Source organism: Leucopleurus acutus (genome assembly GCF_964270905.1).
Source record: "Leucopleurus acutus genome assembly, chromosome: 3".
Classification (NCBI taxonomy): Eukaryota; Metazoa; Chordata; class Mammalia; order Artiodactyla; family Delphinidae; genus Leucopleurus; species Leucopleurus acutus.
In genome coordinates, this window is record NC_139145.1 from 7089937 (window position 1) to 7105353 (window position 15417).

At 54.8% G+C, this 15417-nt stretch overlaps 1 protein-coding gene across 2 annotated transcripts; it reads left to right on the forward strand.

The window, feature by feature from the left end:
• Nucleotides 1-589: 589 nt before the first annotated feature.
• On the forward strand, nt 590-8504 carry MRPL4 (mitochondrial ribosomal protein L4). 2 transcript variants are annotated; one of them, XM_082837121.1, is made up of 9 exons: nt 590-899; nt 985-1051; nt 1138-1288; nt 3594-3645; nt 5007-5124; nt 5920-6026; nt 6118-6227; nt 6322-6398; nt 7669-8504. In XM_082837121.1, exons 1-9 carry the CDS (start codon nt 843-845, stop codon nt 7812-7814), a joined length of 885 nt encoding a protein of 294 aa, XP_082693247.1. In that variant the 5' UTR covers nt 590-842; the 3' UTR covers nt 7815-8504. The 2 variants fall into 2 exon arrangements, with proteins under 2 accessions (XP_082693247.1, XP_082693248.1); XM_082837122.1 differs by having other exon boundaries at nt 994-1051.
• The last annotated feature ends 6913 nt before the right edge of the window (nt 8505-15417 follow it).

Sequence of the window (15417 nt, forward strand, 5' to 3'; positions counted from 1 at the left end):
GCCTGGAGGCCTGACGGGGAACGTGGCAAAGAACCTACAAAATGAGCGTTTGGATTTCTGTTGGTGAGAGTGGACGGGGGAGGCAACGCAGGATCTGTGGACTCCCCAGTTTGCTCTCGGAGAGCCCTGGCAGTCTGAGATGCAACAGGACCTTGGCCTAGGAGATGGGGGGAGACACATCTCCTAACCTGACGCATTTGAGGGGGACGTGCCCTGGGGGAATCTAAGAGGAGAAGCACGATCCGCCAGGCCCTACCCTGAGGGATTTCTGTGAGAGATAATGCCCTGCATTTAAACAAGCAAACAAAACCACGTTTCTGGAGAAACCAACCACTACGGTCTTGGAGGCCCAAAGCGGGCGGGCCCTGGGGACGTGGCCGACAAAAAAAAAAAAAAAAAAAAAAAGCCTAACAGTTATTGGCCATATTCCCTTAGGTGCCCGCCCTAGCACCGCCCAGCCACTTTTCCAGACTGAACGAGCTCATTGGCTGAAAGAGGAGCGTGCCCTTTGAGCAGGGAGGTTTCGTCGGCTGGATTACCGCACCGGCTCTTTGGGGGCGGGACCGAAGAGGGGGCGGGGTTTCTTGCTGTCGGGTCGCACTCCCAGGTGTTGCAGAGGGTTCTTTAGGCCAGCAGTGAAAATTAGCGTCTGGGGTTAGTCTTGGGGCGGAGGTAGGGACAGGCGTTAGCGGACCCCGCCGTCTTTGCTCTTGCTCGCCCAGCTTTCTAACGCCGAATACAAGCCCGGCCGGCGTCGTCGCGGGCGTGACGTCATCGCGAGGCGTCGAGAGAGTCCAGCAGAGGAAGCCTTGACCTCTCTAAGCGTGGGGAGCTGCGCTACAATGCTGCAGCTAGTCCGGGCAGGGGCGCGGGCCTGGCTTCGGCCCAAGGGCTGCCGGGTGAGGCCGGGGACTGAGGGCGGGGTCGGAGGACAAAGGTTGGAGGGTCCGGGGATCGTCTCTCAGTCTTGCTTACCGTTTACAGGGCCTAAAGGCGCTGGCAGAAGAGGCAGTGCAGCCGGCGGAGAAACCAGAACCGGTGGCGAACGCGGGTGAGGTTGCTGGGGTTGCCCTAGGAGGGGAGGCAACCGGAAACTCTGACCATTGCTCCTGACCCTTGACCTCCCAATCGCTCCAGGTCATCGGGTGCCCGTGCTGCGCAGGTGCGAGCTCCCGGTACTCGCGCACCGGCGTCCCGTGCAGGCCTGGGTCGAGTCCCTGCGGGGCTACGAGCAGGAGCGCTTGGGTCTGACCGAGCTGCACCCAGACGTTTTCTCCGCGACGCCCAGGTAAGTGGGAGCCGAAATGGTAAACTGGGTGGCAGAGGGACGAGGAGCGGGGATTTAGGAATCAGGATGACCTGGACTCGAGCCTCAGTTTCTCCACCTGTTAGAAGAGAGTGATGAAAAAAAAAAGAGAGAATGATGGTTTTTCTTGCTGCAGAGTTGTGTGAAGGTGAGGGCTGAGAGGTAACATCCTCTGAGGGTTAGGGACGCAGAGCTCTGGAACCCGAGTGACTGGATTCAAATCCTGCCTTCCCCCTTGTGCTTCAGTGTCTCTATTCTGTCAAACCTCAAACGATTAAATGAGATCATTCTAGCCCATAATATGGTCTGTAGAAATATTGGTTATTGTTGCTGTTATTGGTTTTTGCAAAAATGAGCACTAACAGTGGTTAAGTCCTTACTGTGTGCCTGTGACAGTCTATTTGTATTTTATTTTATTTTATTTTTGGCCACGTGGCTTGCAGGATCTTAGTTCCCCAACCAGGGATTGAACCTCAGCCCTCAGCAGTGAAAGCACAGAGTCCTAACCACTGGACTGCCAGGGAATTCCCTTTTTTTTGGGGGGGGGAGCATATTTGCATTTTTAAAATATATATTTATTTAGCTGCATCAGGTCTTAGTTGCCGCACGCAGGATCTTGGTTGCCGCGTGGGGGATTTTCGTTGCAGCATGCAGGATCCTTAGTTGCGGCATGCGGAACCTTTTTAGTTGTGGCATGTGAGATCTAGTTCCCGGACCAGGGATCAAACCTGGGCCCCCTACATTGGGATCGGAGAGTCTTAGCCACTGGACCACCAGGGAAGTCACCCTACTTGCAGTTTAGTTAACTAGATCCTCATAGCAACCCTAGGAATGGATTCTATTATTCTTATTTCGTAGGTAAGGAAACTGAGCACAGACAAGTTAAGAAATTTGCCCAAGGTCACACAGCTTATAAACTTTAGAGCCAGATCTCAACCCTATATGGGCCAACTCCCAGGACCAAGTTTTCGCTTGCCAAGGTGTGTGATGTCTCTTACGTGTACGTGTCTGGCACATAAGTGCTATTAATCTATTACTGTTACTTGTTTGTATGGTTTGCTCTCTGTCTTTACAAAGTCCCAGTCTGCTAGAGGGTGATAAAAACGACATATTTTGTTTATTCTGTAGATACTTATGAAGCACTTACTATGTGCCGGATTCCATCCTAGGGGTCAGGGATACAGCAGTGAATGAGCACCGAGGTTGCTGATGTTGCTCCCAGTCTAAGCCGGGATCAGCAAACTTTTTCTGTAAAGAGCCAGAGAGTAAATGTTTTTGGCTTTGCAGGCTGTAACATCTCCATGGCAACTCCTCATCTTTGTTGATGTAGTACAAAAGCATCCATAGACAGTGTGTAAGTGAATGAGCGTGGCTGTGTTCCAGTAAAACATATTTACAAGAACAGGCAGCAGGCCAAATTTGGCCTTACTAGCCATAGTTTGCCAACCCCTGGCAAACCAGCCTGGCAGCACTGTCCAATGCGAGCCACGCATGTAACTGAAATTCTTCCAGTAGCCAAGTTTTCTTTCAAATAGTGAGAAACAAATGAGATTGATTTCAATAATATATTTCGTTTAGCCTGATAAATCTAAAATCTTGTCATTTCACCATGTAGCACTGGCCACCTTTCAGGGGTGGCCAGACACATGTGGCCAGTGTCTACTGTATGGAGCAGCACAGGGGTAGAGAGGCAAACGAGTCTGTAAAGAAGTGGCAGTAAGGAAGTCGTAATGGTAGGAAAGGAGTAAGGTAAAGTCCTCTTTAGCAAGGGGACTCCTCCTGGAGATACCATTTGGGCTAAGACTGGTAGGCAGAAAAGGAACCAGCCAGGGGAAGAGCATTTCAGGCAGAGGGAACGGCAAGTGCAGAAGCTTGGAGGCTGGACTCCATAGAACGGACACAGAGTGGAGCTGGAGGTGCTGCAAGATGGGCTCAGAGAGGGACCGGGGCAGGTCACACAGGGCCCTGGAAGTGGATGGGGACGAGCCGGAGGTTTTTTTCTTGTTGTTTGTTTGTTTGTTTTGTGGTACACGGGCCTCTCACTGTTGTGGCCTCTCCCGTTGCGGAGCACAGGCTCCAGATGTGCAGGCTCAGCGACCATGGCTCACAGGCCCAGCTGCTCCGCGGCATGTGGGATCCTCCTGGACCGGGGCACGAACCCGTGTCCCCTGCATCAGCAGGCGGACTCCCAACCACTGTGCCACCAGGGAAGCCCCGGAGTTTTCATCTAGTCGGGCGGAGAGGGTTTTAAGTGGAAGTGGGCCTGTCGTGTCTCCTTCCTCCACAGGCTGGATATCCTGCACCAGGTTGCCATCTGGCAGAAGAACTTCAAGAGAATTGTGAGTGCCCTGAGTGGGGCGGGGGTGGGGGGGCAGAGGATGCCCCTGCTGTGTCTTCTCTGGACTGTGGGGCTCAGGCCCCATCTTCTCTCTCCTGACCCATTCACCGATGGGCCATTTGCCAGGCATTTTGTGAACTGCCACTGTGCCCTGGGCATTGTGCTGGGGGACAAGACAGGCAAGGTCCCTGTCCTTTTGAAGCTCCCAGTCTAGCTGGTGAGGAGAACATGAATCAAGTAGTCATGCCTGTAAATGTATAACTAGGGAAGTTGTCTCAGAGAAAGGGGCGTTTAACCTCAGGTGTGTGACAGGCTAACCAGGTGAAGCGGGCAGTGGGGCTGGGGTGGAGGGCGTCGGAGCAACACAGCCAAAGCCTCTGTGGCAGGGATCACAAGGGGCCCAGTGTGGCCATGGAGGTCAACAGGGGCAACGTAAGGTGTTTGGATCTTACCCAAGAGCGCTGATGATGCTGTTATCAATCAGAGTCCCCGCCTTGCATCCGCCCACCTCAAGTCTGGCAAGTCCTCCCTGGCTCGCCGTGGCCCTGGAAATGAAGTCGTCAGCCTGGCATTGGAAGCCTTGCATGATCCTCTAACCCGCACCTCTCCCTGATTCTCCCTAACCCCCGCGTCTTTCTCCACGCCCCACCTTCCTTTTATTTATTGATTTATTTTTATTATTTTTTTTTTTTTGCGGTACGCGGGCCTCTCACTGTCGTGGCCTCTCCCGTTGCGGAGCACAGGCTCCGGACGCGCAGGCTCAGCGGCCATGGCTCACGGGCCCAGCCGCTCCGCGGCACATGGGATCCTCCCGGACCGGGGCACGAACCCGCGTCCCCCGCATCGGCAGGCGGCCTCTCGACCGCTGCGCCACCAGGGAAGCCCTCCTTTTATTTTTTTATTTAATTTTACTTATTTATTTATGGCCACGTGGCTTGCAGGATCTTAGTTCGCTGACCAGGGATCGAGGGATCGAACCCCTGTGCCGTGCAGTGGAAGCTCAGAGTCCTAACCACTGGACAGCCAGGGAATTCCCCCAGCTTCCTTTTAGTTACAACTACATGGAAATCATTCAAAAAATACTAAGTACATATTGTGTGTCAGGCAGCAGAGCCCCTGCCTCTCTGAGGCTGACTTTCTGGAGTGCAGGAGGGAACTCTTGATTTATCTCTCCCTTCCTCTCTCCCTCCCAAAGCACTCCGTGCTTGTCCCGATGGAGCCCCAGTCTCTGTGTCTCCTGTCCGGCTCCCCAGCGGCAGGCCAGTCCGCCCAGCTCACTGCTGTGTTCCTGGGCCTGGCACCTTTCGTCTGCAATGGCACCTCCCTTGTGAACCTGACTCTTTCCTCACTCTGCGCCCACAGAGCTATGCCAAGACCAAGACCAGGGCTGAGGTGCGGGGCGGTGGCCGGAAGCCCTGGCCACAGAAAGGCAGCGGGCGTGCCAGGCATGGCAGCATCCGCTCCCCAATCTGGCGAGGAGGTAAGCAGGTCTGCCCACGTGCGGTCAGAGGTTGGAGAGTCCATCCACTTCGCCCCATTTCCCTGCAGCTCTGGCCTTGGCCTCTCATCAGGCCATGGCCACAGCCCCTTTTGCCCCACTTCCTATCTCACCTCTCCTGGCCCACACTTCACACAGCACCCAGAGGGCTCTTCCTAAACCTCCCAGCTCCTGCGGCCTTTGCGTGAAGTCTGAGCCCCTCATCTTGGCCTTCCAGGCCCTGGTGGCTGCAGACCGCACCCCCTTGTCCCTTGCACACCCTCCAAGACCAAACAGAGCTGACTCAGAGTCATCTGCCATTTGTCTGGCCAATCCCTCTCATCCTTCCCATGTGTTTGGGCCATGCCTCCTCCAGGAAGCCCTCCCTGACCCTCTTTGGGTCTCCCCACCCCCTGCAACCCCCTGTGCTGCCTGGTTCCCTCTGGGATCAAGTCTCTGGCTGAATATGAATGGCGTGGGGGCAGGGATCCTGTCCCGCATGTTCCCTGCTGCACTCCCAGCGCCCAGCAGAGGGAGGACACACGGGTAGACCATCCTCACCCCAGGTTTGACGGCTGAAGACACCAAGCCCCAGTGAGGTGAAGTTACCTGTCCCAGGTGATGCCTGATGCAACCTCCCCTCTCCATCCCTACCTGAGGCCCTGCCCTCTTTGCTGGGGTTCTGCCTGGCCGAGAGCAGCCTCCCTCCCGCCTCCCCTGTGCCAGCCACTGGGGCAGATTTCTGACCTCCAAGCCCGGCTGGGGCCTTCCCCTATTCACGTACCTCTGCCCCCACAGGAGGCATTGCCCATGGCCCCCGGGGCCCCACAAGCTACTACTACATGTTGCCCATGAAAGTGCGGGTGCAGGGCCTCAAGGTGGCGCTGACAGTCAAGCTGGCCCAGGTACAGCAGCAGTCCTGCCGGGAGCCACGGGGGGCCTGGGGTGTGGGCTGTGGGTGCAGGGTGGGCTCAGACTGTCCTTTCCTCCCACCAGGACGACCTGCACATCGTGGACTCCCTGGAGCTGCCGACCGCAGACCCCCAGTACCTGATGGAGCTGGCCCGCTACCGCCGCTGGGGCGACTCCGTCCTCCTTGTGGACTTGTGAGGGTGCCGGGCAGAGCAGGGGTGGCCGGGATAGGGGGACGGGGGGGCGGTCCATCCTCGGCAGGGGCTCACCTCTTGGCCTCTGTTTCAGAGAAAACGAGGACATGCCCCAGAACATTGTGGCAGCTGCCTCTGGGTTGAAGACCTTCAACCTAGTCCCTGCTATTGGTGAGCAAAGGGCCCCGCTCTGTCTCCCAGACCCCCAGAGAGTACAGCATGGGCCAGTTCAAATCCTGTATCTGCAACTTGGTCACAGAGTGGCCTTGGGCAGTGACCACCCTCCCCCGCCCAACCCTCAGTTTGCCCAGACGGAACATTGGGAGAATGATGTGTTTCTTAAAACTTCTGAGGGGAATTCCCTGGTGGTCCAGTAGTTAGGACTCCATGCTTTCGCTGCCATGGCCCGGGTTCAATCCCTGGTCCAGGAACTAAGATCCCACAAGCTGCACGGTGCAGCCAGAAAACGCTCTGAGGTCACATCTGTCCAAGCTTGGGCCACGGTGCCAGGCGTGGAGTGAGTTTGAGGGCCCACTGGCTGTCCCCACCCGGCTCCTCACTTGGAGACGCAGGATCAGGGCTGTCCTGAGTACGTCACACCAGTGGCTGCGGTGACTAATCCCCAGGGCTCTCTCCTGGTCTCCTGACTGTGTGCCCGGCTGCCTCCTGGACAGCGGCACGTGGGCTCTGCTAGTCATCCTGGCACACGAGACCTTCCTCCCAGCAGCTCTGGCCCCAAACCACACTGTCCCCCTCCACTCCAGTCTGTTAGCTCACCCTGTCAGCGCTGTCTCCAAACATATCCAGAATCCCACCGCCTCTCACCGCCCTGGGCCAGCTCCCACCATCTGCCTGGACTGCCACAGTTAGGGCACAGTGGCCTGTGCCCTGGTCCCAGGCTCCTGCTGACCGACTCCTCCCCACAGTCTGTCCTGCACTCCCGTCCCCCCCACCCCCGCTCCCACTACGGCCACCAGAGGGCGCCTGAGCACCTGAGTCAGGTCCTGTCCCTCCTCTACCCACCACCCTCCAGGGCTCCCTGGTCACTCAGGGTAAAAGCCCAAGTCTTCCCCGGAGGACCACAGACCCTGCATGCCCTGCCCTGCCCTCCGCTTCCTTCCCCTCATCACTCGCTGCAGCCCCATGGACCTCCCTCAGTACATTGTGTTTGTTTATCTGCTCTGTTTACCGTCAGCCTTCCGCACTGGGGTGTGAGGTGGGAACCGTGCCCAAGCGCAGGGCAGAGTTGGGTACTTAGGATGCTCTCGGTTGGAAGTTGACAGCTAAGGGCAGTCTCTTGCCCAGGGTCTCGCTGGGGGTGAGCGACTGAGCCAGGGTTTGAACCCAGGCTACGGGGCTCGGGACCCTACACCAGACCCTGGTGTTTCTGTTGGGGGCCGGGGGGACCCGCCCTGACTGTGCCTCCACCCCGCCCCCCCAGGCCTGAACGTGCACAGCATGCTCAAGCACCAGACCCTGGTCCTGACCCTGCCGACCGTCGCCTTGCTGGAGGAGAAGCTGCTCTGGCACGACTCGCGCCACACGCCCCTCTACCCCTTCCGCCTGCCCTACCGCGATTTCCCCTGAGCCCCACGCGGCACCCCCAGGGCCCATCGGCCACCCTCCTTCCTGCTCGCTGTCCACCCGGTGCGCCTGCTCCGAGCCCGGCCGAGCCCCCGGTGGGCTTGGGCGCCTCCCGCTCACCCTGCAAGGGCGGCCAGAACCCCTCATCCCGGTGGGAAGCTGAGGCCACTCACAGAGCAGCCAAGCAGGCATCACTACCGGGAAGGGGCCGCTGACAGGAGCTTGGGGCAGCTCCTGCCCCGAGTCTCTTTTGTGTAAGATAAATTTTACTTTTTAATCAAAGAGGAGAAACAGAACAACAGCTCATTGCCGTTTTGTGAATAATTCCATTTGGCGAGTTAGGCTCTTTCCCCGGTGCGCGGCACCGCTGGGTACCCGGCTGCCTCAAGGCACTGTTTATAGAAATGACCCACCATCAACTTTTCTGGGGTGAGTCAGCCTCAGAGCACGCAGAGAACCAGCCATCGCTAGGAACCCACTCATGGTGCCTCCCAATCCCAAGCACTCTCACCGAGCGCTTGCATCCCTGACGGGGCTTGTGGTCCCATTTATTATGGTCCTTCAGTCCAAGTGTGGACCTGATTCCCCAAGTGGGTGCAGTGTGGAGACCTGAGCTTTCATCACAGTGATTTTCCCTAAGCACAGAGTCAGTATCAACGTGGTCAATAAATGAGTGAATAAACATTTTTTAAAAACACCAAACCGGTATCCTGATCCTTGAGTCTGCTGGTGTTATTTGCCCCCCACAAGTTGTTGTTGTTGCTAATTGTCACAATACAGACTATAAAGTAATGAGGTCAGTTTCTTTAAACTCAGCCTGGGGCTTCCTTGGTGGTGCAGCGGTTAGGAATCTGGCAGCCAATGCAGGGGACACAGGTTTGAGCCCTGGTCCAGGAAGATCCCACACGCCGCAGAGCAACAAAGCCCATGCACCACAGCTACTGAGCCTGCGCTCTAGAGCCCGCGAGCCACAACTACTGAGCCCACGTGCCAGAACTACTGAAGCCCATGCACCTAGAGCCCATGCTCCGCAACAAGAGAAGCCACCGCAACGAGAAGCCCGCGCACCGCAACGAAGAGTAGCCCCCGCTTGCAGCAACTAGAGAAAGCCCGCATGCAGCAACAAAGACCCAACGCAGCCAAAAATAAAATTTATTTTAAAAATCTTAAAAAATAAAACAGTATGAATGCAAAAAAAAGCCAGAACTGCCATCTGGTGTGCAGGCCCAACCAGGCGGCCACAGTGACCCATCGACTGGGCTGCTCCTCGCTGAAAACATCTCTGGAATGCTTCTTGGGAGTGCCTTCAGAGCTTACAACACGTTCTTTGAAAGTCCTCAATGAACATAAATTGTGATCCTTAAAGCATCAGATTTGACTGAGTAAAAAAGAAAAAGCTAGGACTTCCCTGGTGGTCCAGTGGGTAAGACTCTGCACTCCCAATGCAGGGGGCCCGGGTTCAATCCCTGGTGGGGGAACTAGGTCCCGCATGCCGTGGTGAAGATCCTGCGTGCGGCAACTAAGACCCGGCACAGCCTAATTAATTAATTAAAAGAAGAAAAAGCTATTTGGAGCCAGTAGTAAGAAGGGGGTGCAGGGACTTCCCTGGTGGCACAGTGGTTAAGAACCCACCTGCCAATGCAGAGGACATGGGTTCGAGCCCTGGTCCGGGAAGATCCCATATGCCACGGAGCAACTAAGCCCGTGCGCCACAACTACTGAGCCTGCGCTCTAGAGCCCATGAGCTACAACTACTGAAGCCCGCGCGCCTAGAGCCCGTGCTCTGCAACAAGAGAAGCTTACTGTAATGAGAAGTCCGTGCACTGCAACGAAGAGTAGCCTCCGCTCGCCACAACTAGAGAAAGCCCGCATGCAGCAACGAAGACTCAATGCAGCCTAAATAAATAAATAAATAAATTTTATTTTTTTTAAAAAAGAAGGAGGGGTGCAGAGGCTGGTTGGGAAATGCTGGGCTAAACCCAAACCATTACCTACCTCTCCCTGTGCCTCTCACCAGCTCCGCAGGGACACCGAGGCCCCAAGTAAGACCCATCTGTTGTCCTGACAGTGCCCAGCCTAGTCGTAGCTATGCGTAATCAGGCTCAGTCGTCCACATCACAGCCATCAGGAAACAGGGTGAAGGAAGGGGTCAGAACCTGTTGCTGACACTGGGATCCCTCTGCCAGATCGAGGATGGAAAAAGACATCAGAAAAAAACGATCCGGGGTCTAGAATGTGCTAATAATCAGGGCATAGTACGTGTATTAGTTTCCTAGGCTACCTTAACAAAGTACCACAGACTAGGGCTTCAACTACAGAAAAATACCATCTCATGGTTCTTGGAACCAGAAGACCAAGATCAAGACGTCATTCCTTCAGAGGCTGTGAGGCAGCCTCTGTCCCATCCCCCTCCCCTAGATTCTGGTGGTTTGCTGGCATCCTTGGTATTTCTTGGCCTGATACATCACCCTGATCTCTGTCATCATCTTCAAATGGCATTGTCCCTCTGTGTGTGTCTGTGTTCAAATTTCCCCTTTTTATAAGCGCAACAGTCAGGTTGGGTTAGGGCCCACCTTAATGACTTCACGTGAACTTGATCATCTGCAAAGACCCTATTTCTAAATAAGATCACAATCTGGGGGTTAGCACTTTTTTTTTCCTCTGGGGAAGAGACGTAGTTGAACCCATGACAGGGTGTAAGGGGAAGGAAGGAACAGGATTGGCCATGAGGACTGTGGAAGTTGGCACATGTGGCTTCATCACATGTCCTCTTTGCTGATGTCTATTTTGAAATTCTGTATAATTTTTTTTTTTTTAGAAAGAGAGAGATGGGTGAAGACATTTCTTCAGAGGAGCTTCAGACGTGCTACCTGCACATCCATCCCTGGTCGGGGAAATAAGATCCCACATGCTGCGCGGCGCCGCCAAAACAAAACAAAAAGCCCTATCACACCCTCTTGGGACATGCGTTAACCCAGAGCCTAGAGAGGAAGGTGACTTCACAGCCTCTGGAAAATATCCCTGAAGGCAGGACACCAAAGACTCAGGCTGACCCTGGCTTAAGAAAGTTCGAGTGAGTCAACAGGGCTGGGATCTGACTCCCAGGAGATCCAGGGGCGAGAGGTAGGCGGTTCTCATGGTGGAGTCAGGATGTCTGCTTCTTGGTGGTCAGCATGGAGGCCCACCAGGAGAAATAAGAGGGTAGGATCAGACCCCAAGGGCTGAGGGAAGAGCCACAACCCATATCAAAGATGCCTCCATGCCAGTGAAGGGGTCTCCAGGAAGAGGAGGCCTCAAAGAGACCCCCCAGAACACTTTAACACGCTGCTGGGGTACCCAAAAGGGCAAAGCCACCAGCCATGGAGGAAACGCCCTGTCCCCTCCTCCTTGCACCTGGCTGGGCAGGAGGGACCCACAGGCTGGTGAGAGGAGGTGAGGGGGACAGAAAGAGGGTCAACAGCAGGGGGACTAGGCCCTTCTCTACCAAGGCTTCCAGCCTGGAGAAGCCTCACCTGGGGCTCCCATCCAACACCAAGTTCCGAGATTTGAACGTGATGCTGATCGGGGCCTGAGTCCGGGGCAGGATTCTCAGCCAGGGGCAAGGCAGAGTCCACCACAGAATAAACTTTCAAAGAGTGGAAGGAGAAGCCAAGTTATGGGTTTTTTGTTTGTTTGTTTTTGTTTTTTCTGCGGTACACGGGCCTCTCACTGTTGTGGCCTCTCCCGTTGCAGAGCACAGGCTCCGGACGCGCAGGCTCAGCGGCCATGGCCCATGGGCCCAGCCACTCCGTGGCATGTGGGATCTTCCCGGACCGGGGCACGAACCCGTGTCCCCTGCATCGGCAGGCGGACTCTCAACCACTGCGCCACCAGGGAAGCCCCCAAGTTATATTTTGATCAACATCCAAACGGCATGCATTTTTGCTTTACACCCTGGGGCTCTGATGAGGAACCGTGATGCTAGAATGAACTAACCTGTGGGAACAGAGGAGCAAGTCTGTATTTCTGCCTAGGAAGTTTGAGGGGGGATTCTAAGAGCTGAGTCCTATGGAAACAGACAACTTGTAACTCCTGTTATCTGTTCTCACTGCACATGAATGGTCTTACTGAAATCTCGGGACTTCCCTGGTGAGGCAGCAGATAAGACTCTGCCCTCCCAGTGCAGGGGGCCCGGGTTCGACCCGTGGTCGGGGAACTGGATCCCACATGCAAGCCACAACTAAGAGTTCACATGCCATAACTAAGGAGCCCGCGAGCCACAACTAAGGAGCCCACCTGATGCAACTAAGAACTGGCGCAACCAAAGTAAGTAAATAATGTTAAAAAAAGAAGAAAAATCTTAGACCCACCCTTTGAGGGATGCATTACCATCCCTTTCTACAGCTGAGGCCATCTAGGTACCACCAGGGGAAGTGGCTTGCTCAAGGTCACAGCTGGTGGCAGGTGCACTTTGGCCACATCCCCTCGGTACTTGCTGGTCCGTGCACACCCCCAGTTGCCTTTGCTGCAGGATTGTGCTTGGCTTATCCACTGGACAGATCAGAAGGACTGGGGAACCACAGTGAGATACCACTTCCCACCCATTAGGATGGCAATCACCATAATAATAAAACAAAATAAATATTGGCAAGGGTGTGGAGAAATTGCAAACCTGGAACCCTTGTACATTGCTGGTGGGAACGTATTGATAAAATGGTGCAGCTGCCATGGAAAACAGTCTGACAATTCCTCAAAAAGTTGAACATGGAATTACCATGGGACTCAACAAGTCCACTCCAAGGTATATACCCAAAAGAAATGAAAGCATGTTCATACAACAACTTGTACCTGAATGCTCATGGCAGCATTATTCATAAGAGCCAAAATGTGGAAACAACCCAAATGTCTATCCATTGATGAATGGATAAACAAAATGATATAGCCTTACAATGGAATATTACTCAGACGATGGCCTGAACAGTATGGCGGTTCCTCAGAAAATTAAAAATAGAACTACCTATAACATTATAAATCAACTATATTTCAATAAAAATTTTTAAAAAATAAAAATAGAACTACCATGTGATCCAGGAATTCCACTTCTGGGTATTTATCTGAAGGAAACAAAGTTGTTCTCTTGAAAAGACATCTGGGAATTCCCTGGCGGTCCAGTGGACTTGGCACTCTCACTGCAGGGGCCAGGTTCAATTCTTTGTGCTCCTAGCCCTGTTACAACCTGGTAGATGAAATCCTCTGGTAACCTCTTGTAAAAGCAGTAGGAAGGGAATTCTGGGCTGGAGGAACAGCATGTGCAGAATGTTCAGAGAATAAGAGAAGTTCATTCATTCAACACATATGTATTGACCATCTGCCTATAATGACCAGACATTGATTCAGATGCTGGAGCTGAGAGGGTCCCTGGCCTTCTGGAGCTCATGCAAATGAACGTGACACAGGTCAATCAAAAGAATTTCAGCAAGTGAATGAAGTTTCAGTAATGAAACCATTAGAGCAAGTGACAGGGAACGTTTAGGGTGTGGCCCAGGATGGAAGGAGTCAGGGAGTCAGGGAGCCTCCGGGAAAGCTTTTAGGAAGAGGCTCAGGCCATTGAGAAAGGGCTGGCCATATCAGGGACAAGAAGAGCATTCCAGGTCAAGGGAACTGCAAGGTGGTCACGCCAGACCTCAGAATGAGGGGCGAGCAGGCCTGATGCCATGGAGTGGGGTTTGGGTATTTCTGCCCTGGGTCCACAGCCTCTGGTCTGCAGTGGGGCCATTCCCTGACCTTCTTGAGACTGCCTGGCACCCTGGAGGAAGCCCTGCCCTTCCTGGTAGCTGCAGCAAAGGGATGGGGAACATCTGCTTCCCTTTCTTTCAAGAAAGCACAAAGGGAACATAGACTAGGGGGTGCGTGCTTCTTCTGCCAAACTGCCCCCTATTATCACCCCATTCTCATCTCAGGAAATGGCCCTCCACCCTCCTAGGACCTCAGAGCAAGACCAAGGAGTTGACCTTGACTCTGCCTGCCCCCCACATCCCAGCAAACACAGTTGGACCTGCTGCCAAAATAAATGCCAAATTGGACCGTATCTCCCCAGTGCCATTGCCCACTCCAGGCTCCATCATTGCTCCCCTGCACTGGAGCAGTCACCTCCTCTCCCGTCTCCTGGCTTCCTTCTACCCTGTCCTCCCCACTACCTGACTCTAGCTCCTGCTGTCTTAGGAGGGTGCCTGTAAAGGCCTGAGTCAGGGCGTGTCCCTGCTCTGCTCAGACCCCTCCATGGCTCCCACCTCACTGAGAGGAAAGGCCAAGGTCCTCCCCAGGCCATGCGCTACCCCATTCCCTCCTTCCCTCCTCTCCTCCAATCCTCTCGCTCCCTTACTGCATTCCAGCAACACTAGCCTCCTGGCTGTTCCTTAAGGCAGCTCCTTCCTACCTCAGGGCCTTGGCACATTCAGTGCTCTCTGCTTGGTACACTCCTTCCCTGATATTGTCAGGACTCTCTGCTCTTTACTCAAATGTCACCTTCTCAGTCTTTCCCAGAATACTCTACTTAAAGGTTTATTAACCTTCACATTTCCTATTCCCTTCCCTGCTTTACTTTCTCTTAGCACTAATCACAAGCTATGTCTCCATATACCTTATTTTTGTATGTGTCGTCCGGACTAAGACGATCTCTGCATGACGGTAGGGATTTTGGTCTATTCTGTTCATTGCTGCGTCCCCAGCACCTGGAACGATGCCTGGCACACAGCAGGCTCTCAATCGACGCTGCGTAGCAAGTGTTGAGAGACAGAAGGAAGAAGCACGATTTTACCGCTGTAAGGGGGACCAGAGCCGCGCGGGGGAGCTCGCCGCCCGCGCACTTGGGACAGAGGCCAAAGTAAGCAGTGATCCGAACCTGGTAAAAATCCTCCGGAAAATGACCCCCCGGCGGAGGATTTTCCCAGACCCTCCCAGGGACGTCCCCGGCCCCCGCTCTGCGCCTTTGCCCAGTGCGTTTGGGGCGGGAATTCAACACCTTCCACACTGCAAGAAGAAAGATCCCCGTGGAAATTCCTTAGGAACAATCGGGGCGGAGCGAGGGACTCTTTCGGCTGGCGAGTAATTCGCAGCCCCTTCCCCGGGAGGAAGGGGTCGAGCGTCCTTGAAGCCCCCTCCCTTCCCCGTCTGCTGCGCGACCTCCTTGGCCCTTCTGAGGTCTCCCTGGCGACGCGGCGCGCGCGCCACAACAGGAAGCCTTAGGCGGCTGGGTTCTGCTCTCGGAGACTCCAGGATCCCCAGCCCTGACGTGATGGATGCCGAGTCTTGGGCGGTCACACGCGCAGGCGTGGCTTGGGGGGAGGCGGTGGCGTGGGACGGCCTATAGACGCGGCGCGGGATCTCACAATGTCCCCCAAACACCCTAATGGAACAAGCCGGGGCAAACACCCGTACAGATTTAGTGCTGGCGCCCGCGATTCGAGTTACGGGAGCTGCGAGCAGAGGACAGGGGTTTGAGCGCCCCCTCTCCCCGCCCCATTCCGGGGCCAGGGAGCTGCCTCAGTTTCCCTGCAGAAGGCAAGCATTCGAGCGCCCCCTCTCTCCTCCCCCGTCAAGGTCTGCGGCCTCAGTTTCCCCACGGAGC

Coding starts and splice junctions, on each gene's coding strand:
- MRPL4 (XM_082837121.1), top strand. CDS start 843: ATGCTGCAGCTAGTCCGGGCAGGGGCGCGGGCCTGGCTTCGGCCCAAG. Junction 3,646..5,006: donor AGAAGAACTTCAAGAGAATT/GTGAGTGCCCTG, acceptor CTGCGCCCACAG/AGCTATGCCAAGACCAAGAC. Junction 5,125..5,919: donor CTCCCCAATCTGGCGAGGAG/GTAAGCAGGTCT, acceptor CTGCCCCCACAG/GAGGCATTGCCCATGGCCCC.